This window comes from Sturnira hondurensis, unplaced genomic scaffold (genome assembly GCF_014824575.4).
Source record: "Sturnira hondurensis isolate 20B ecotype Veracruz unplaced genomic scaffold, ASM1482457v3 Scaffold0022215, whole genome shotgun sequence".
Lineage (NCBI taxonomy): Eukaryota > Metazoa > Chordata > Mammalia > Chiroptera > Phyllostomidae > Sturnira > Sturnira hondurensis.
The window spans coordinates 12,749,443-12,772,556 of record NW_028094846.1 but is presented as its reverse complement, the minus strand read 5'-3'; the positions used below and the strand labels follow the sequence as shown (position 1 = coordinate 12,772,556).

The 23,114-nt window shown below is 40.6% G+C and overlaps 1 protein-coding gene and 1 non-coding gene across 3 annotated transcripts in view; both read left to right on the top strand.

Annotated features, from left to right (window-relative positions):
• The first annotated feature begins 420 nt into the window (after positions 1-420).
• The window catches only part of EDEM3 (ER degradation enhancing alpha-mannosidase like protein 3), a 52,290-nt gene continuing 29,596 nt past the window's right edge, over positions 421-23,114 (top strand). For both annotated transcript variants that reach the window (XM_037035268.1, XM_037035266.1), the window contains exons 1-7: positions 421-795; positions 5,447-5,492; positions 16,302-16,402; positions 16,922-16,961; positions 17,462-17,574; positions 18,567-18,720; positions 20,815-20,949. In XM_037035268.1, coding sequence (XP_036891163.1) covers positions 632-795; positions 5,447-5,492; positions 16,302-16,402; positions 16,922-16,961; positions 17,462-17,574; positions 18,567-18,720; positions 20,815-20,949 — 753 coding nt within the window. In that variant the 5' untranslated portion in view covers positions 421-631. The remainder of the gene's footprint in view (positions 796-5,446; positions 5,493-16,301; positions 16,403-16,921; positions 16,962-17,461; positions 17,575-18,566; positions 18,721-20,814; positions 20,950-23,114) is intronic.
• Positions 6,804-6,935, top strand: LOC118979299 (U11 spliceosomal RNA). Its single transcript, XR_005064888.1, has one exon. It is a non-coding gene; the product is annotated as a U11 spliceosomal RNA (small nuclear RNA).

Genomic DNA, 23,114 nt, shown 5'->3' with positions numbered 1-23,114 from the left:
AGCTGGCCAGCTCCGGGAAGGAAGGGCTGGCCACGGGGAGCCGGGCAAAGGCAGATCCCAGGAGCCCCCTCATGACTCTCCGAGAGCCCCCGACCCAGGATGCAGAGTGCCCACCCAAGGGGGAAACTCAACTAGGCGGAGTCGGGGTGCCGGACCTCCAGGGAAGAAGCAGTGCACGCCGGGACCCGTAGTCTTCAAGTGGCCAAGTTCACGGGTCGGAGGAGGGCCCAAGCGGCAGAGCCGCGCCCAGTCCCGCCTTTCGTCCACGTCTCCCGTCTCCGGGCCAATGCGGCCTCCGGCCCCCGGAGCCAGCCTCTCCGAGATCCGGTCCCCATTGGTCCTGAGGCTCAGCGGCGGGCCCCACCCGGAAGTCGCGCCGGGGGAGGTGGTTTCCTAGACTACGACACCGGAAAGCCGGGGGAGGTGCTCCGGCTGGAAAGGCGGAGGGTGCTGGCAGCGCTGGCGCTGAGGACCGGCCAAGTGGCTTCGAGAGAGCGTCCGGCGACGGCGACAGCTCGCTTTCTTCCACATCCCGCCCTCGGCACGGCTCGCAGCCCTCTTGCCACCCGCGTCCGGAGATGTGTCCCACCGGCCGGGCGTAGCCGCTGCGCGTGCGCGGAACCGCGGGGCCATGAGCGAAGCCGGTGGCGGCCGGGGCTGTGGATCCGCGGTCCCCCAGCGAGCACCATGGAGCGTGGTGGCCACGACGACGGCCGCACTGTGCCTAGTGACGGCCACATCCGTGTGGACGGCTGGGGCCGCGCCCATGAGTAGGGAAGAAAAACAGAAGCTTGGGTAAGGGTGCTTGGCAGACTGGGGTGGGTTTCCTTGTGTGTCTGACCACAGGTGCCTGTCATTTCGAGCCAGGCATTTAGTGGCCTCTCGTCGCGATGGGGGGTTTGTGGCCTCCAGAGAACCCCGGAGGGGTGGACAGGTTCCGGGGAGGTGGGGGCCAACGCCCGCTTTGCGACCTCGGGGGACTGTAAGGGTGTCGCCTTGGCCGTCGGTGACATGTGTAGGTTCCTTGAGGGCAGCCGGGATGTGTCGACGCGGCTGCCATGTCAGTGGCCCGTGAAGTGGGCTACAAGCCCCTCTTGCTGAGCGGGAGAATCCTGCGGTTGTTTGTCCTGCGAGATATGGTAAGATTCCTCGCACAAGTGAGCTCCCCGCTGGGAAAATGTTGCTGATATTGCAGTAGTTGAGGAAATAATGTTTGCACCTGTTATGGAGAAAGAGGGTCATTGGCACTTGGGCATGACACGTTTTACCGTTTCTTGCACTGTGTATTCATAACAGAACAATATTTGGTGGTGTTTTCAAAAGCCACAATTAAGTATACCTATTCACTTTACTCCAAGTAGTTTTATCAGTCTGAAAGTGTCATAAACTTATCAGATATAATTAAAGCATTTCAGAGTCAGTATTCCCAACGTACACTAGGTCCCAGGAATGCATAAGAAAAAGCCAAGAACCTGTAGAAAATGGGCAAAGGGCTTGAAGATTTAACTCATATGAGAAGAAATGCAAAACATCAATAAACATGAAAAGTGACTCAACCTCATAAATGGGAAAGAGGCATCTTAAAGCAATGAGACAGCTGTTTTTTTAGATCATCAGATTGATAAATAGAAAACATATGGATAGAGCACTTGGCTAGTTGAGGTGTGAGAAGCAAACCTTGGTGGGAGTGATTTGCTGTAACTGCTAAAACTTAAATTGTATGTACTCTTTGATTCAGTAATCCCACCTCCAGGACTCTATCCTATAGAAATAAAAGTACTTTTAACATAGAGATAGGTATACAAGGTTGTACATTTTGAAAGAACAAAATTGTTCTTTGGAGTATCCGTATTATGGAATGACATTCAGACATTAAGGAGGAGGTAGGTCATTGGAAGGCTATCCAGGATGTGTTATTCCAAGACCAACAGCAACAAAAAAAGTAGAATAATATGTATAGTACCTTCCCATGTTTTTTTTTTTTAAATAAAGAAATTGTCTAAGCTCAGAAAAATGTAGAAAGATGACTACCTTCAGGGGTTGGGAGGTAAGGTGATACCATCAGGTTTTCCTTTGTGCAATTCCTAGTATTCATATTGTTGCGAGAGTCTTGTATTTTTAAGTACAATAGCAATAAAAGACCTTGGTGGGAAAAAAAGACCAAATATCAGCGATTAAAACAAAATCACCACTAAACTCTAATAAGCATCTTTAATTTTCTCTTTTGAATTAAACATGTCACTGGTAACTTTCTGAAAACTATCCGAGGTGCCAGGCGCTTTCCGTGTTATCTCTGTAATCTTCCCTGTTTCTCAATGAAGCGGATGTGATCCCCATTTTGCAGATTTGGAAATGGAGACTCGGGGTTGACTTGTTCGGAGTCATTGAGCTACTAAATGGTAGAGCCCGGTATTCAAACCCATAAGAATTGGAGAAGGAAGCTTCAAGTATCTTGTTTGTCTACCCCTCCCCTTTCTCCCTTTTCTATTAAAATCTTCTAGTTGAAGAATATGTCACTTTTTTAATATATATTTTTTCTGGTGTTTTTTTTAAATATTTTATTTATTTATCTTTAGAGGGGAAGGGAAGGAGAGAGGAAGAGAAACATCAATGTATGGTTGCCTTTCGTGCGTCCCCTGCTGGGAGTTGGCCTGCAGGGAACCAGCCTGCAACCCAGGCATGTGCCCTGACTGGGAATCGAACTGCGATCGTCTGGTTCGCAGGCCCATGCTCAATCCACTGAGCTACACCAGCCAGGGCTAAATTTTTTCTGTTTTAATTTTTATTTTTATTTAGTTCTTGTTCAAGTAGTTTTCTGTCTTAAATTCCCAGCCCTGCAGAATATGACACTTTTGACCCAAGATAATTTTTAACTGGAAATACCCAACCAATTCCGATCAATTTTGAGATCATTTGTGAAAGGAAAGGTACAATAACTCAGGCTTGTTGATTTAGATTTCCTTATAATACGCTAAGTGTGGAATAAGAATTTATAGCTATAAACTATAAATACACAATTGTTCGACTGCTTTTCCCTCTGGAAATTTTCAGCAAATGATCCCTTGATCCATGAAGTTTACCTGTAAGCTATTTGTAAAACCCAAAGAATGGTTTATGATGGAAAGCAGAATGCCCCACCCCTTTTCTCCTCCCCTGGAATCAAACTGGCGATAAAGACTGGGATTGCCCAGAATAGTAAGCAGTTGCATAGTTGCTTGAAGGTTATAGTTCCTGGAATTATTTACCTAGTCCTCTGTAGCCTTCTCCTTCCTGGAATAACTTATCTTTTGCTTTTGTGTTTTAAGTGTTACAGCAGTTAATACCTTTTCATTAAAAAGAAGTATAAAACAATCCAATTTCTGGAGCACGTTGGCAGGCAGTGTAACTTTAGAAAAAGCTGCCTTACAGAAATTATTTAGAAATGAAGAAAGAGACATAATTTTTGAACTACGGATCTGATTTCCAATATATTTTAATCCAATCTCTTAAATAGATACACAACTTTATAGGAACACTTTTTGTTTAATACAGTACTTACCCTACTATTCTGTATTTAGATAGGCTTTGTTATGACTTTTATGATAAAGTCAGAGAGAAGGTTAACTGGACGTTAAATATCTTCTGTTTGAAGTGTGTGTTGTGGAATTTGCCGGTCATGTGCTGTATAACTGTAAGGACTGGAAAATGTGTCCTTGTATGCATTCATAATATATTCATAGTCTTGAAAATTGAATGCTTGCAAAGTTGGGTTAACAGGTTAAAGCTTATGTTGTCTGTAGTACATATGACTAGGCACTGCCATTGCACAGGAATTTCTGCGTCTTGGTAACAATCTTGTATTTTATTTCCAGGGAAGGAAAAAGAATTCCTATATTTCATTTATTGATATCATTGCCCAAAAGGGAAATTTTAACTTCTTATATATTTTTTGGTTTATTAGCTGATTTGAGAGTCTTTATCACTTGTAAGACAATAAATGTCTAGAAGGATTCTTTAAGATACTCAGTAATTTTCTCAGATAAGTTGATCTATATCTTATTATACATATAAACACAAAGAATTATGTTTTATCAAAGGGATAAATAAAGTCTTGTTTTGGTGAGTAAGTGTCACTGAACAATTAATATAAAAAGTCAGAACTGCCCTGGCTGGTGTAGCTCAGTGGATTGAGCGTGGGCCTGCGAACCAGACGATCGCGGTTCGATTCCCAGTCAGGGCACATGCTTGGGTTGCAGGCCAGTTTCCGGCAGGGGCCAGTTCCCTGCAGGGAATGCACGAGAGCAACCATACATTGATGTTTCCTTCCTCTCTCCTTCCCTTCCCCTCTAAAGATAAATAAATAAAATATTTTTTTAAAAAAAGTCAGAACTAAGTTTATTCAGTTCACAAGTTTGATTTTTGATTTTGTGGCTGTAGGATCTGGAAATTAGTCCTCTTCTGTTTGCTAGCTTCATTATTACCAGTATTTCACCATCTGTGGTTACAGTTTCTAAACTGACAGTTGCAATATAACAAGAGGCAAAGTAAAAGTATACGCAGTCATTTTCCCTAACGTTTTTTCAATTCTTGCCATTAGGAACTTGGGAATAAGAGTAAGAGTTAATAAGATATTATTCAATTTTTCCCTTCCTAATTATTGAGAAACTTTAGCCATAACATTAACTTTTACAGTTTTTCCAATAGTTCTCAAGTCCCCAAACTTGAGAGCATTTCAATGAAGGCTGAGAGTCCTTGGTCCCAGCCTTGCAGATTTGACTTTCCGATTTGACTCAGTTTGGGGACTTTGACAAACAGCCAAAACATGCACATCTGTTTTTGAGGATAAGTTTTCTCATTTCAGAGGTGAGTGTCTTTTATTTGGTTTTTGAAGTTTTTTTTAAAGAAGGTGGGCGTACACCACAGTGTCATCAAAGGCACCTTCTGAAAACGTGGCAGACTAGACATGAGTGGTTTTAGCCAGTTTAAGGGAGAGGCAGGAGCTCGAAAGTACCCTTGTTCCGTATCCACGCACACCCACCCCCACCCCGTCCGTGGTAGGACGTGTAGTCTAAGCAATAGTCATTTCTTCTGGGGCGTTCTAGCACGTCTTCCTTTCAGAACCAAGGTTAAATAATTTCGTTAAGACGTCATTGTTTTTCAGCAGCAGATTTCCTTCTTTATCCGTGGCATGCATCATTCATCCATTTTCTTTGGAAAAATTTTAAGATGAATTTTACATGAATTGCTGGGGAGGAGTACTGAGAGTCTGGCCCAGCTGTGCGTGGGTCATGAAAACCTCTTGACTAACACTGGTGTACTTCCTGACTCCGCTTAGGTCCCTTTCTAAGTAAATATTGTTGTTATTTTTTTGTCTATTGGTGTGTGTTTGTGAAGGAACATTTACTTTTTGGAAGACAATAAATAGAGTATACTTAACTTTTTTCTATTTCTGCTCTTTTAAAATTAGGAATCAAGTACTGGAAATGTTTGATCATGCTTATGGTAACTATATGGTAAGTAGAAGGCTTATCTTTATATTCCATTCATGTGAACAGATTATTGTGTGAGCACAGTCCTGGGAATTTTGAAACCTGAATTAATAGCACTTTTTTTTTTACACTTAAAAAATCAGTGCAGACCTAGACTAACAGAGTGTTCCTGGGAGTGGTCATTAGAGAACCAGTTTATTGAATAGGTAAGAATAAGTTGAATTAGATTAGGAAACAGTTTCCTTTGATGTTCTCAGCAGTGTTCATTGAGTGCTTTCTGTAGCCAGACGTTGTGGCCATAAACATGCTTAAGATGTTGTCTCTGGCATTAAGAGAGATTACTTTTTTAAGTAAAAAAATACATATTTACAATAATGTTTTATATACTCTATAAAGAAAACCATGGCTTAAAAGAGACAGACTGTTTTGTGCTCTTGTATTCTCCGTCCCAGTTATGTCCCCATGGTGGGCTTAGATTGGGATATATTTTGCTTTCTGATCTACATGGTTTGAAAATGCCTTAGTACTTACTTGAGATGAAATAGCAGTTTTAGCTTTTCAGGTTGAAAAAGTTCTGGAGATCTTTTGCATAACACTTAATATACTTAAACTTGCTGAAGTTACACTTAAACATGGTAAATTTTATTTATTTATTTTTTACCACAATGAATGTAATTCCCTCGTGGTACAAGGAGAGTGGGAGGCGGGGAGGAGGGTTCCCACGGTGGGACGGGGGGTGCTGTAGCTGCCCCCCGACCTCCCCTGCTTCTTGCCCTTCAGTAGAATGGTCTTAAACTCCAAATTTTTTTTTAGTTTTTAAAAAGATAAGTTAACAAGCAGATTTTAGAGTTCAAAAGAAAATTTCATTTGTAATTTTGTAATGACTTCAATCAAGTTATTCTGGTAATTACTGCTTATGACCTTGTTTTTATTCCTTGAAATATCAGCATGATTTCTTTTGACTAAGGCCGGTAAAAATGTAGTTGGGAGAGATTTGACAGAGAACTAACTATAGTTTGCTTTTAAATATTTTTAGGGGAGTTTGTGAATTCATTTTTTATTATGTATTACTCAAATATCTTCATGTATAAACATTATAATATCCAAGTACATATACTTTTTCCAGTTTTGTATTTTTTTAAAAACATTTGTTGGTCCTTATTCCCTTTTGTATTGAACATTTTTAAAAGTAATGCTGGTTTCTTAATAAATGGTTTTAGAATATGATGGCGATGAAGTTGTAGTTATTTTTAGCCGTATTGAAAGCACAGACTTCAATTTACTTTGTGGGATCTCAGCCATTTCCTTCATACTTTTTTCAGAATCACTTAGTTAAAAAAGGGCTTCTGTGGCTAGTGGTACACGGGGGCAGCGCCCCTGCCCCACATGCCAAGGTGACACCAAGAGGTTTTAGAAGCATGATTTTTGGTGTCTGGGCAGCTGGTGATTGTTGGTCCTGGTGCCCATAGGAATAAAGAAATCATTTATCCCCGAGTAATTCAGTTTGGGCAAAGCATAATCTAACAAGTCTTGGCTAATGGTTTTGAGGTGGCCAGGTGGGCCCATGCTACACCCTCAAATCTTAGCCATCTCAGAAATGCCTGCTTTTGGATCCAAAGTTAAATAAAATGCTATATGGCTGCATCAGTTCAATACATCCCACTGTGAAGAGGATCTTTTTTTAATAAAGCACAGTAGTATCTTTACTACCTTGTCACTTACTAGGTAAACAGCAGAAAGGTTTATCAATATACTTTTCCTGCCCTGGCAAGTGTGGCTCAGTGGACTGAGTGCTGGCCTGCAAACCAAGGGGTTGCCGGTTCTCCTCCCGGTTGGGGCACGTGCCTGGGTTGTGGGCCAGGTCCCCATTGAGGGGCATGTGAGAGGCAACCGCACATTGGTGTTTCTCTCCCTCTCTTTCTTCTTCCCTTCCCNTCTTTTTTTAATAAAGCACAGTAGTATCTTTACTACCTTGTCACTTACTAGGTAAACAGCAGAAAGGTTTATCAATATACTTTTCCTGCCCTGGCAAGTGTGGCTCAGTGGACTGAGTGCTGGCCTGCAAACCAAGGGGTTGCCGGTTCTCCTCCCGGTTGGGGCACATGCCTGGGTTGTGGGCCAGGTCCCCGTTGAGGGGCATGTGAGAGGCAACCGCACATTGGTGTTTCTCTCCCTCTCTTTCTTCTTCCCTTCCCCTCTCTCTAAAATTGAATAAATAAAATCATATATATATATATATATACTTTTCCTATTATAGAAGGCAGTTAACGAATGGGTTTGTGACAGAGCAGGTGTTGAGGGCAGCCCTGAGAGGCTTCCTTTTCCAATTCCTACGTATTGGACCCTGGCTGAGTGACTTCCTGTTACAACTACTCGCTTATAAGGCCTCAAGGAGAGGACTTTTGGCCCCAGAGACTGCGGACTACTGGAATTAACCCTCCCCTCCCTTTTGCTGGTAGAGGGACACCGATCTGCAGTTGGCGCGATACTTTAAAATGTTCAGCTGCTTTACAGCATGTGTGACCCTTACAGTGTACTTGTGTTGTGCTCATTTTATGTGAGTTTTGTAACCCAAGATTTAGTCTAGAATTTACGCTTCCCCTTTCCAGGTTCTCAGCTAACATGAAATAGTTCTAAAATATTAAACACAGAGCAGGTGCCCTGTATTTGTTATTTGAAGTCAGCGGAAATTTTTTTCTAGTTCTTACCCTCAGCAGCACTGCTCGTGTGCTCTGGAGCAAAGGTGTGTGGGTTTCGGGGTGAGGTGGGTTTGAGTTCAAATCCCGCCTCGGCAGTTTCGGGGCCTGGACCCTGCACAGGTCATGGAACCCTGAGCAGTGCTATTCTGTGGGAAACGGGGATGGCTGCAGAGGGTGTGAGATTACAGATACAAGATTTTTGGAAATAGGGACAGTTTTATTTAATATTTAATAACTTCATCTTTTATATGTTCTGTGTCTAGCACCATGTCTGGTGTGTAAATACTTACTAAGTTTTTTTTTTTTTTTGGAGAGAACTGAATTGAATTCTTGTGAAGATTCAATTAATATAGTGCTTGATTTTGTGCATTTGATTATTGTGATATGTCTTTGCCTTTTAAATTCAAGGAAATCATTTTATAAACTTCACTAAAAATATGTTTATGGTGAGTTGGAGGATATATAAGCTTTAAATTTAATTCGATTTTTAGTAGTCAGTTGCCCACTGTGCCAAAATGCAGACCTGCCTGGCACATGGTGGGCTTTCAGTAAATGCTGAAGGCTTTTCATTGTTCACTAGTTTTTTAAATATTACTCTTCAGTCTAGTCTACAGTTAGAGTAGATCCTTTTTACCTTCTCGGTTCCCAGGAAAACAGTGGTATTTTCCAAAGGCAGGCGATAGAATATGACTAAGAGCAAGAACTCTGGATGCGGACCAGGACTCCCAGAAGTGGCTCCGCCGCCTCCCTGAGCCTGTCCTCATCTCTCTGAAATGCTGTGCTTGCCTCACAGTGTCATTGTAAGGGTTCAGCATGGAAGTGCTTCGCACCAGTGTCCAGCAAGTAGGAAGCACTGTGTGTGTTCACTGCTGCCACTGACCGCTGCTGCTTGGTCACTGCTGCTCTCACGGTTCATTCTCTGCCTGAGGTTGACATTGCCTCTTAAAACTCAGCAACTCATTCCCCAGACTGTACATAGAACTTCCTTAAAATGTACATGTCCTTCCCTGTTCTCAGCATGTGCTTTTTGAGGGTGTTTTTTTTCTTTTCCTTTTTGGTTCCCCAGCTTCTGTTAACACAGTTCCCCAGGAACGGTGGTGACCTGCCAGCCTGAGGTGGATTGCTACGTCTGTGCCATCCCTGGTGTTACATCCAGGAGTTTTCTGATTTTATCAATGACGGGCTTACATGTTGACATTAGAATAGCTATGTTGGACAGGTCTCTAGCCCCAGTCAGCCTGCAGTTTATTCCCAGTGAATTGCACAGATGGCTTTCTCTTTTCCCTAAATAACATGGAATTAGATTGTTTTGGCAGTCTGTGTGTGCTCTGCCTTAACCCCAGACTACAGGCATTTTAGGTCTTCTGTTCGCCTGTTTTCAGCGTTTGTGCCGAGGTCAGCCTGCAGATCAATTTAGACGCAGGAGGACGTGCATCGAGGCTCCCAGCTGCAGACCCGCGCTGGAGCTGGGCTCTGGTCAGGTCCCTGTCCGCTGCAGACGGCGCGGTCAGACCGCAGTGAGCGAAAGCTGGACTTGGTGGAGCTCTGACCGTTTCAGAAGGACTCCGAAGGAGCAGGCACACTTCCCTTTAACTAGGAGAATTGTGCCTACCAACCACTGGTACAGAAACAGAAGAGTCTTTTCGTCATTCAAGCCAAAGGAACTGTCCTAAAGTGTATCTTCTTTATGGACTTGTGTGCATCTTCTTAGAACTACTTTTCCCCCCCCTTAATGTTTATTTTAAAGCATTTTTATTGTGGTAAAGTGTTCATAACAAAATTTGCCATTTACATCATTTTTAAGTGTACAGTTTTATAGCATTTAGTACACTCATGTTATGCAATCAATCATCACTGTCTCCAGAATTTTTTCATATTCCCCATTGGAAAATCTGTACCTAGTGTTTTCTTTTGATAGCTTGTTCATTAAAAGGAGTAATCCTGTAAATAAAGTAGTATAGAGTGGTACTGATGACTCGGAGGAGGGAAGATAAAAATTTGTCATTTTTTGGTGTGTAGATGACTGTGGGACTACTCTTTGTTAACATTGTTCCTTATTCCTTGGCCTGTGCTTCTAGAACACCATGAAAATGACATGAGAAAATCTGGCTCTGGCTGGTATGGCTCAGGCTGGATTGAGTGCCCACCTGTGACCAAGGGGTCGCTGGGTTGATTCTCTGTCAGGGCACATGCCTGGGTTGTGGGCCAGGTCTCCAGTAGGGAGCGTGTGAACGGCAGCCCATCGATGATGTTTCTCTCAAACATCAGTGTTCCTCTCCCTCTCTTTCTCCCGCCCTTCCCCTCTCTCTAAAAATAAATAAGTAAAATCTTTTAAAAAATTAGGTAGTATCCTCTCATAATGTTTTATCATCACACTCTGATACTTCACGTAACTCAGTAGAACCAAGTGGATTTTAACTGAGTAGAACCAAATCTTTCTGCTTAATTAGGCATAGTTCACAGAGAATTTTCGGGTCTTAAGTGCTGACTTTGACCATTGTGTGCAGTTGTTTACCCTCACAGGTGTGTGTTCCACACCTGGTCCTCTTTTGGAGTCCACCCCACCCACCCACCCTCCAGCTGCATTTGGTCACCGCAGCTTTCCCTTTTCTGGGATGTCACATAATCGCTGCTGTAGTGTATGTGCTCTTTCCCTTGGGGTTCTGTGGTTTATTTTAGCATGATGCCTTTGAGGTTTATCCATGTTGTTGGATATATTGCCACTTCTCTGTTTTGCTCAGGAGTGTTTAGTTGATTCGATAGAACACAATTTGCTTATCCATTCACCACTTGCTGCATTTTTGGCTTGTTTCTGCTCTTTGGCTGTTCCTAAAAAGACTATGAAGCTGTGGACGTGAATTTTTGTGGAGACACACATTTTCATGTCTTTCCCACCTAGGAATGGGCTTGCTGGGTCATATGGGAAGGGTAAGTTTAAGTTTGTAAGAAACTGCCAAACTTTTCGAAAGTGACTGGTACAGCTTGCATTCCCCACCAGCAGCGTCTAAGAGTTTCATTTACTCCGCAACCTCCCCAACGCTTGGCGTTTTCGGTCTTTTAGTTTTTTTAGTCATTCTAGCGAGCGTATAGGGGTGTTTGTTATGATTTTAATTTGATTTTTGATGACTAATGATGTTAAAAATCTTTCCATGTGCTTTGTATCTCTTTTTTGTTTTTGAAGTGTGTGTTCAAATTGGTTACCCATTTTAAAATCAGGTCATTTGTCCTGTTACTACTGAGTCGTAAGAGTTATGTATTCTGGATGTCAGTCCTGTATCACATATACAGGGGTGGGCGAAAGTAGGTTAATAATAATAAATAATAACCCAATGATTAATAATAATGATACAAGAATAAACCGTTTTTACGTACTTAACAACTGTAAACCTACTTTTGCTCATCCCTCACCCCTAGTCTGTGCTTTGCCTTTTAATTTTCTTACCAGTCATTTGAAATGCAGATGTTTTCAATTGTGACCAAGTCCCATTTACCCTTTGTTCTTTTATGCTTCAGGTCTTTTATAGCCCACCTAAATAATATTTGCCTAGCCCAGTCATAAAGATTTTCTTGTTTCCTTCTAGGTGTTTGTAACTTCAGCTTGTTTATTGAGATCTCTCACCCACTTTCAGTTACGTTTGTATGTGATGTGAAGTAAAAGTTGATTTATATGTATTTATTTTCTGTGTGGCTGTCCAATTGTTCCAGCATTGTTTGTGAAAAGAATACCTTTTCCACGCTGAGTTACTTTGGCACCTGTGTGAAGTCAGTTAACCTTGAACGCTTGGGTGTGTTTCTAGACGCTGTAGTTTTTCCTCCATTGATCTAAATATTTATTTGTACACCAGTCTCAAAGAGTCTTTAATGTGATAGTAAAAAAAAAAAATGTGATAGTAAGTCTTTCAGCTTTGTTCTTTTTAAGATTGTTTAGAATATGTTAGGTTCTCCACATTTCCGTGTAAATTTTAGCTCATATAGTCAAGTTCTTAAAAAAAAAAGAAAAAGTGTTGAGCCATCGATTGGGGCTGTGTTGACGCTGTAGATCAACTTTGGGAGAATGGGGTGGTAATTTGGGGTCTTCCAATCCAACACGGTGTCTCTGTCCATGTAGTTCATGTCAGCATGTTTCGTAGTGTTCATTATACAGGCCTTGCACATCTTTTGTTAAATTTATTCATAAATGTTTCATATTTTTGATGTTATTATAAATTGCGGCTTTTTACATTTTAATTTCCAGTTGTCCATCAACATTATACAGAAATACAAAAAACGTTTTTACCTGTTAGCTCTGTATTCTGCAGTCTTGCTGAACCCACTTATTATTTCTAGTAGCTTTTGGCAGTAGATTCCTCAGGATTCTCCACATGGTCAGTCATGTCCTCTGCAAACAAAGAGACTTTTCCTTCTTCCTTTTCAGTTGTTATACCTTTTATTTCTTCTTCTTGCAGTGCTTACGACTTGTAGTATTATGTTGAAAAGACACGGCATCCTTGCTTTACTCCTGATCTTGGGGGAAAGCAGTTGCCCTTCACAATATATTAAGTGTGATGTTAGCTGTTGGTCTTCCTACATGCCCTGTACTAGATTAAGTTCCTTTCTGTTTCTCATTGGCTGATAATTTGCATCATTACAGAGTATTGAATTTTGTCAAGTGCTTTTTCTGCATCTGTCGATGTAATCTTCCTAAAAAAAATCTGTTAATAGCAGGACTTCATTTCATTATAACTTTATTACTTATTATCATTTATTTCAATATTTTATTTATTTATTTATTTTTTAGAGGGGAAGGGAAGGAGAAAGAGTGGGTGAGCAACATCAATGTGTGGTTGTCTCTCATATGTCTCCTACTAGGGACCTGGCCTGCAACCCAGGCATGTGCCCTGACCAGGAATCGAACCGGCGACCCTTTGCTTCACAGGCCCATGCTCAATCCACTGAGTTACACCAGCCAGGGCTATTATCATTTATTTCAAATAACATTTCATAAGGTTGATAAAATAATTATCATTGATCAGATTCAAATAAATGCAATCTTAAACCTGAAAAATAGTTTGCTAAGTGAATAGAAATAGTGAACAAAAGGGAACAGAGAAATTTGACCTGGGATGAAAAGATAACTGGTAAATTATGCAGGTTCACTCATTAATGAGCACGTGCTATTGGCTTGTGATAGATGGTTTATTATATATCATTTAGTGTTTATTTCAGGAGGGCATATCTTATCTGTCTCAAGGAGGGAGGTCCTTAATGATCTAGAAAAAAACATATAAAAATGTACATAATTTTATTGGAAATGAAATAGATTTGATATTTTTAGTAACTTACTTTAATAAATAATGCTTTTGTTTTATTGTTACTAGAACAGTCTCTCCCCTTTGCATAGTTTTGGTGTTGGTGTTATGAAAAGTCGGTTTTTAGGATGCTTTGACTTGTTTTCAGACGGAGTTTTATCACTTCAAAATGCTAGTAGATCGAGAATCTGATGTGAAGACTCTACCATGTTTTGTTTTATGTTTTCTGTCTTTTAGCAAGGCACGCATTCTGTGTAGTTCATTTTGAACCCTTATCACCTGAGTTGTGTTCCTGGGTGATAATTATTAAATGTTCTTCATGGCTCCGAGTCGTAGCAATGTGAATTACCCCTAGTTCTGGCATTACCTCGTGAGGAGAAAGTATTACTGCACCTCAGATAGCCAGGGTGTTTGGGGCATAATATGGCTCTTCATTTGCCACGTATGCAGTATTCTGGATTTATGCAAACCAACTGTAGTTTGCTTTGTGGTTAGCCCCAAGAAAAGGCTGTGGTTTTCTTTTTATTCTTAATCTTGAAACAGGAACATGAAGTATTTTTACACCTGGCTCAAAACTCCCTGATTTGATTATTCTGCTTTGCAGTTGCTGTTAATGTGTTTCTTATCTGGATAAGCTCAGGGTTGGCGTTTCATACGTAATTGCGGACATTGCCACCCGTCTGGCGGGTGTGTGCTGCAAAACCCCCAAATAGCAGCATGAAGCTTTCTTAACAGTGGCTTCAGCAACTCTGGATTTTAAAGGAACTTTTATAAATCAGATTAACATTTGAATGCTATCTTGCAAAATACATCAGCAAGTTTAAAAATATGACTTGTCTTGAATTAATTCTCAGTGTTTTTCTCTGTGTTCAATACAAACCTACAGAGTAGTGGAAATAGTGGGTGTTCTGGGAGTCACAGTGCCATTGGAATTAACACTGAAAAAGTAGCAACTTGACATGTAAAAGATACATGTTAAAATAATTACTAATTTATACTGAAACTCAGTGTAATAATTAAAATGACAGAATATTCTATTCAAAATTTAATAGTTGCATGTGGATTCTAATTATATTAAAACATTTGTTGCCTGGAATCTTCTAATTGGGAAATGAATTATTATAGAGCACTGAAGTTTTTTAAATACCTAAGGTATTGCAATCTTTACTGCTTTTTGTATTCTTTATCCTACTTCAATTATTGGGATTATTTGGCGATGGGGTGTCTTTTCCTTTCTGTTGATCGCCTGTTCAGTGTTCTTGCCTTCGATTCTAGTTTTTGGCTGCTAATGTGCTGTGGGTTTGGAATTACATAAATGAGTTTAATAATGGGTAGTAAGTTAGAATCGGACAGGGAATCAGGAATATTTTTGCTGAACTTTAAGACTCATACGAATACACAGTATCAGAGGTACGAGAAAGAGTATAAATTGATGTCTTCAGTTTGATAGTAGCTACCAAAAATTAAATATCCATACCTTTGACCCATTGGGTCTATTCCTAAGGATTTAATCCACAGCAGTACAAGCATATGTAGAAAATACATGTGCATATAGATGTTTATTGCAGAGTTGCTGATGTAGTGAAAACCTGAGTCCAACCTACATGTTTATCAATAGAGGAATAAATAAACTCGAGCATGTCCCTACTTTGGACCACTGTGAGAAGGCACTGCAGAGTGTGGACGCTCTGGAGTCAGGTGGTCAGGGGTGAATTCTGGATCTATCCTTTGCCCGTTGCATGACATGGGCTCATTTACCTCCTCTGGGCCTCGGTTTTCTTGTCTATAGAATAGAGGTACTTGAATCTGTTTCAGAGGGTTGTGTGACAATTGAACTAAAGTGTATGGAGCAGTGCTTACAGCACATGTACTCCATCACATCAGCCTGTGCAGATGTATGGCTCTGCGGCTGGAACTGTGGCACTTGTTATTCCTCCCGGAGCTGCGGACGGGTGCCGAAACCGAGCAGCAAACGGTGAAGCGTTTCCTCTTGCAGGGTGGCGTCATGACTTGTGCTAGTTCTAGAAGTACGATGTGTCCCGAGCAAGTACTGAGCGGGAAATAGTTTTTTCTTATCAAAATGTATCAGGTACAGGTTTGGTGAGTTCTGAAGCCGACAAGTACCGAGGAGTAGAAGTCTATAAAATTCTCGTAGGGAAAACCGTGACTTAAGTAAACAGATTGTGGAGGATTGTGTTCGTGTGACACACACACCTGTTGTGAATAAAATTGCAAAGTGACATGTGCTCGTGGATTTTGATATGTGCCAATAAATCTGGGAGGATAAACTCCAGTCTTAACAGTAGTTCTCTCTGGAGAGTGAGGTTGGGTGGAGGGGGAGCAGATTACCAGAGTTTTCATTTCATTTAATTTTTTTATCCTCACCTGAGGACATTTTTTTCATTGCTTTTAGAGAGAGGAAGGCGGGGGCGGGGGGAGAGAAACATTGATGTGAGAAAGAAACATCAAGTCCCTGCCTTCTTGTATGTGCCCCGACTGGGGATCAAACCCACAGCCTGGGTATGTGCCCTAACTGGGAATTGAACCCCTGACCCTTTGGTCCACGGGACGATGTTCCTACCAAATAAGCTACACTGGCCAGGGCTGATTATGATATTTTAAAGAAATGTTTTCTTATATACATTTTTTTCAAGCATGTATTACATTTACAACTAAACTTTTTTTTGGTAAAAAAAAAAAAGATTAAATAGACCATAAGGATAGTAGAATTTTTTTTGACTGATCTTTATTGTACTTTTTAACAAAATGACTGAAAAAACTATGTTCTTTAAGTGATGTATGCTTTCTGTTACTTTCCCAGTGACTCACTCAGATTCTCCTTGCAGGAACATGCTTACCCAGCCGATGAACTCATGCCTTTAACCTGCAGAGGTCGAGTCAGAGGCCAGGAGCCAAGTCGGGGTGACGTGGATGATGCCCTGGGCAAGTGAGTGTCATCACAGGGCTGGCGTGGCATCACCAAGTCCCAAGCCTGAGGCTCTTAGGGGCGGTTGACAGTAGTGTTCCTGGGGATTGCTTGAATGTCAAGGGCTGCTTTAATGTTACATTAGGTTCCCTTGTTCCCTGTGTTATCTTTTGTAAAAACATCAGTTTGGCTCTTTGATCCGTGGAAAGTTGAGTTGTTGCAGTAAGATGAATGTCACTTTAAACATGTATGTAAAGCCATTGACACGTTATAAGGTTTGAGGCTTTAATATTTTTATTTGCTTTGAAAAGAGCTGATGAATATTTCTATTCATTTTGAAGGGTGCGGAGCTGAAATAAATGTAGCGTTAAGGCTTTTCAGGTCCTTCAGTGCTTTGCGGGTTCCATTGTGCTGTCGATGCGTGGGGAGCTGGTGACTAGGAACTGCCAGGCAGTGGGGGGTAGATCCGCCTGCCTGTGCATTCAGAGATAAAATGCTGAGACTGCTAATGTTTTGTATCTCATTATACTCGTTTTTTAGGTTTTCCCTGACCCTGATTGATTCTTTGGACACTCTTGTGGTAGGTTTAATTCTTCTCAAATTGACTGACTTTATCAATTTCATAATACACACACAGTACGGCTGAAATTCTGAAAAGCCTTTGATCTTTGCTTCTAAATAAATCCTTCACACTGTTGAATGAATAATGTCATGTGAATGCCAAGTGACATTATGTAGAATCATGGAGATACTCCAATAATTTATAGGAGTGTCAGCTTATATGGTGGCGCCTTAATCAGGGAGGTTGTCGCCACACAATTTATATGGACTCTCGAGATTGAGAATGGCAAGCAGTCCATTTAAAATTGTATTTCATATTACATTTTACTTGGGGCTTATCCTGAATTTTACTGGAATTTTAATCAGGTATTCTTATGGAATGCTTTCTAAGTAGAATTTTTAGTGAAAGTGTCAAATCAAGTGGAGAAAGGCACTACAAAATATTATCAGGTGAACAGATGAAACAGCCAAGGAAAGGAAAACTACTTCTAATGGTTTATTTTCTTACTTTTCTTCCAGGTGTTAAATAAAACTAAAGAGTTTGAAGACGCAGTGAGGAAAGTTTTAAGAGATGTTAATTTAGATAATGACGTAGTGGTGTCAGTCTTCGAGACCAACATCAGAGTCCTCGGGTAAGTGCGGGGACGCGGAAGCCGGACCCTTAGTAAGGGACAGGCTTAGGGTACAGTGTTTACTTCCCCATGCTCATGAGTAAAGCAAGACAGTTCTTATTTTTAAAAGATGAAAGTTGGGATATTATGAACAGAGGCTAATGGGGGGCCCTGCATTAAATCAGGATCAGGCAGCAGCAGGTTTTGGGAAAAGTTGCAGACTCAAAACAAAGGTAGTCCCTTTGATTTTTGTATATTGTTAAGAAAGGACCCTAGGTGGAACATTCGCATATTAGCCACATTACAGGTTTCTCACTAGGAATACGGTTTGCTAACCTTTGCTAGCACCTCTTCAAGCCAAACGAAAGTAAATTTATAGGATTACCTTTCAACTACACAATTTGAAGTACTCTTGGAACATTTAAAAATATAGAATTACAGGATTTATTAACTCAAATTTCAACATTATTAATTTTTATATTTAATAAGGTTACTCTTGTGTTACTGTAATTCATTTCAGTTTGTCAAAGTGAGTCTGTTCTTCAGTTAAATTTAATAATTTTTTAAAATTAAAAAAATTTAAGAAACAGTTATGTAGCTTTTCAGAGTTTGTTACATTTAATGTTAGTGGGGGTTGCTTTTTATTTTTTTAATGTTACACTAAGAATTAAAGCTTTCATGATGGTATAATTGAATTAGTTAAATTTAAATTTTGCTAAAATTCCATTTTTCAAATTTGTTAAAATAAGTAGCTTCATTGGTGTTCTTTTCTTTAGGAAAACTTAAGGTTTTAAAGAATAGCAAACCCTTTACAACAGGTAGAGCATCCATATTCTTTTTTATACTGGCTTACCCGATACAAAGTTTTGCCATAAATGAGAAGCCGGAGTTAAGTAAAAAATTAAGTTCTTCTGTGGTATTTCCCTGTGTGTGCGAGGTTGTCACAGGCGTCCGTGTGGGTGGTGACTCGCAGATGCCCGTAGGTGCCGACGCTGTCTCCTCTCTGATTGCAGGGGCCTCCTGGGGGGCCACTCGCTGGCGATCATGCTGAAAGAGAAGGGCGCGTGCATGCAGTGGTACAATGACGAGCTCCTGCAGATGGCCACGCAGTTGGGTTACAAACTGTTACCAGCTTTCAATACTACCAGTGGCCTTCCTTATCCCCGAGTAAGTAAGTCTGAGAAATACAGAAGCGTTTAAATGCTTCCTTTGCTGTTTAAAGTAGAAACCAATAGTGAGTTTTTGTGGCTGGAGCCGTTGTTTCTCACCTGCTGGAGGCTGAACAAAAGTGCCCCATAGCTAGATAACAAGTTTATATTGACATTCAACTAATTTGGATTTGAGTGGTGTGGGAATTTAGAAGGACTCTTCCTGTCGTGCAGAGTGCCTTTTAACTTGCAGAATTCCTTATGCTTTGGGAATCGGCTTCCTTCCTGATTTCTCTCCCACCCAGGAGCTGCTAGTGTCCCTCAAACCACCTCGGGTTTTATCTTCTTGGTTTAGTTTTATTATTTTTTCTGAAATTATTATTATTATTATTATTGTTATTATATAATTATTATTTTATTACTGCTCTACCTTTAAGCATCATCTCTATAGTCTGGAATAACTTCTCTACCGACGCAAATCAAATCAGACTCATCTCCTTCATCAGGACCCTTCCGGCTGGAGATGACAGTGCTTTTCAAGTTAGAGGTCGCAGCCCAGTGACTTTACCCCTCTCTGTTCAGTGGGTTGTGACCAACACTGTTTTTTTCTGAAACAGACTAGTATTAAATCTCTTATTTAAATTTCTGATTTTTCATATTTGAAATAGCCTTCCTTATACACATCTTTTAACCTATTTCTTTCTTAGGATACAGTACTAGAAGAGGAAATAAAGTCACAGAAGTAGGGAATGCCGTTTAGGTACTTACTGCCCGGTCGTTCTCCAGAAAGTTTCTACACTTGCAGTTCCTCGTTGTATAAAAGCACGTGCATGTCACTGTGCTATTGCCGTTATAATAGAGTATTGCCATTCTTTTGTCAGTGTAACGAGGAAAAATGGGATCATTTTTGCGGTACCAAAGCCCACGTAGTGACCCGCGTCTCTCCTGCATTTCACTTGCGCCGTCTCTTGCCGCCGTCTCCTGTCTCTGGGCTCCGACAGTCGGTCCTCCAGCCTGTTGTCTGACACTGTTCAGGTCATAGGCACACCCAGCAGCTGAGTTCTGCAGCTCAGTAGAAATAAAGTTACTTGGGCTTCTCTTTGTAAGAATTGGAAACATACTCATAATGTTCAACATTTGATTTTTTTTGTTTATTTTATGCAAAATCGTTGGCATATGCTTGGTTCTGGTTATGCTTTGGTTATTTATTTGGACTACAGAAAAACATCCTATTTTTAATCAGTTTCTGGTCAGTTTAGTTTGGTTAGTGAAGGTTTATACTGTGGTATTATAAAAAGGCAGTGTGACTGTCTTTGAATTATAAAACAAAATAGTCCTTTGAAAGTAATTTTTTGTGCGTTATTTGTTAGTCCATTAGCAAGGCAATGTATTATATTTTAAAACTTTTTAAACCTGAAAACAAAATTTTAATTTCATTTTAAATACATTCCATAACTTAATCAGTGTTTTCCCTGTGAAGACCTATTTAATATAACACTGGTTTTTCACAAATTCTCAATTAAACCCAATTTCTTCTAGGGTTGGTCTATCTAGTTGCCTATTCTTGTACTAATTAGTTCAAACTGTCCTGCAAACAGAATTGTTATACAAGTTATTTTCTCTATGCCATTTTTATAATGATCCTGAATTTCAATATCATTGAGGAAGGAACTAAATGAAAACTTACTGGTGTGCATAGAATACATTCCCCTAGATAATAATAGGAAAGTCACAAAGATCATCAGATTGAATGTATTTAGTTATTTTGTGAATTCTTTTCATGTTTTGATAAGAAGTCTTTTTTTAAAGGTTTTTTTAATGTTTGTTTCTTTTAAAGATTCTATTCACTTTTAGAGGAGAAGGGAAGGAGAAAGGGAGAAAAACAGCAACTTGCGAGAAATACGTCAATAAGTTGCCTCTTCCACGCCCCCAGCCGGGGACCTGGCCTGTGCCTTGGTTGGGAACCGAAGCGGTGACCTTTTGGTTTGCAGGCCAGCACTTAGTCCGCTGAGCCACACGGCCAGGGCTGATAAGAAGTCTTGATTGAAAAATACTCTTATGCAGGAGTCAGTATCTCTGTTAGTGCTAATACCCATCTCCTGGTTTTATTTAGATCAATTTAAAGTTTGGCATGAGGAAACCGGAAGCTCGGACGGGAACTGAGACCGACACCTGCACAGCGTGTGCGGGGACCTTGATCCTGGAGTTCGCTGCTCTGAGTCGGTTCACAGGAGCAACCATATTCGAGGTTTGCGTTTCGTAGTCTTTGATCTCCTGGGCACGGGACGTAACTAACTCTGCATCTTTTTTCCGTGGGTCAGTTATTAGGATTAATGGTCCAAGGGGCACTGTGATTTTAGGGAACTGTGTACATCCCATCCCAGTTTTTGTCAGAAACATGGAAGTCATTGTGAGGTAAATACATTAACTACAACTTCGCATTTTTTTCACAAACTATAACATTTAGGTTTGTTCTCAGATTTTTTAGCCATATTACTATGAATTTGATGCCACAAATGTCTTACATGAAATACGACATCTCCAAGCTTTTTACTTTCAGACTTTGAGGTGTTCTATCACATTTCTAAAAACTTCAATAATCTAAAACATGATGAAATTTTTGCACTTAAGTCTTGATCAAGAGTCTTGTCTTTGATTACGTCAAGGGAAATGTTATTAATTGTCCAAAAGACTTAGTAGCCTTCACGTAGTTTATTGTGGACTAGTAACGTCTCACATTTAAAAATTTTTTATCTGATTGTTTAAGCTTGGCATTGGAGAGCAATATTAACACAGAACACCCTCTCTCTTTAATATGTGCAGCAGGAGGCTTTTTAAAAACTCGTCAGATGGTGTACGTGGGACAAGCAGAAAGGGGAATGTGTCAGCTTCAGAGGCATTGAATCGGAGTGTACATAAAACAAGTCACATTGTGCGTGTGTGCCGAAGTGTCTCTCAGACAGGTGTATCACGTTTGGTTTAGTGTTTATTCTATACCTGGTTAACTGTTAAGTAAAGACACTTTTGCACACTAACCTGAACCGCAGACTCTGAGATTTGGGTGAGGAAAGTGAGGCTCAGAGGGTAAGATGTGCAGCTGGTGGGTGAACGAACAGAAGTGGAGTCAGAGTCTGTGCCTTTCCAAAGTCAAAGCCCATACTCCTTCCTCTAAGCTGTTTTGTGTTTGAGTAACTCTGTTGAGAGTCATGATTTTTGAAGCCTCTTGAATGGCCAGTGATTCACTATAAGCAACCTAAGGCAGCTGGTAGAGCACCGGTCTAACACAGGGTTGGGAACTGCGGTCTGTGGCCACGTTCAGCCAGCGCCTGCTTCTGTGAATGGAGTTTTACTGGAGCACAGCCGTGCTCATCTGTTTAGTTTTGTCTGTGGCTGTGTTTGTGCTACAGCGACACGGTTGAAAAATTGTCACAGTGCCTGAAAGACTTGCTCCCTGGCCCTTGTCAGAAAAACTTTGCTGACTTTTGGGCTCATCTATAAAGAAACCGCATTGAGTTGTCCTATAATTTAGTTTTAAGCTTGGGTTAATCTTTGACTTTACTAGGACTGCTTTCTTAGCTGAAGGATAGGATAGGGAAATATAATCTTGATGAAACTTTCCAGGTCTGAAACTATAGCATGTAATTAAAGTTGTAATCTGCCTAGTTTTACAAATCAGTGTAAATAGTTTGAATCAAGAATTAAATATCTGCAAAGTGACACGTTGGTTTATGATGTCTTTTTTAGAACCTCTGCAATGCTAAGTAGATTTATGCTTTTAAGTTAATTTGAACTTGGAAACTATCCAGTATATGTCCAAAACCAAGAATTTGATCAGGAAATTAGTGTCCAATGGGTAAAAATAAATGAAAAAAAGAAAAGAAACATCATAAGGTTAAAAGTTTGGTTGTCAGATGAATACTAGTTGATTTACCTACTCTTCTCTAACAAAGAAGAGTTGTTCAAAAAGTGGGATCTATGCCCTGACTGTTGTGGCTCAGTAGATTGCATGCCAGCCTGTGAACCTAAAGGTCACCGGTTCAAGTCCCAGTCAGGGCACATTCCTGGGTTGCAGGCCAGTTCCCTAGTTAGGGGCATTTCGCAGGCAACAGATCGATGTATCTCTTGCACATTGCTGTTTCTCTCTTTCTCCTCTCCTTTCCCTCTCTCTTTAAAAAAAAAGTGAGATTTTTAAAAAGATTTTATTTTTTTATTTCCTGAGAAAGGTGAAGGGAGGGAGAAAGAGAAAAAGAGAAACATTAGTGTGTGGTTGCCTCTCACATGCCCCCAACTGGGGACCTCACCTGCAACCCAGGCACGTGCCCTGACTGGGAGTTGAATCATCAGTCCTTTGGTTCGCAGGCCAGCGCTCAGTCCACTGAGCCACACCAGTCAGGGCAAAAGTGGGATCTTAAA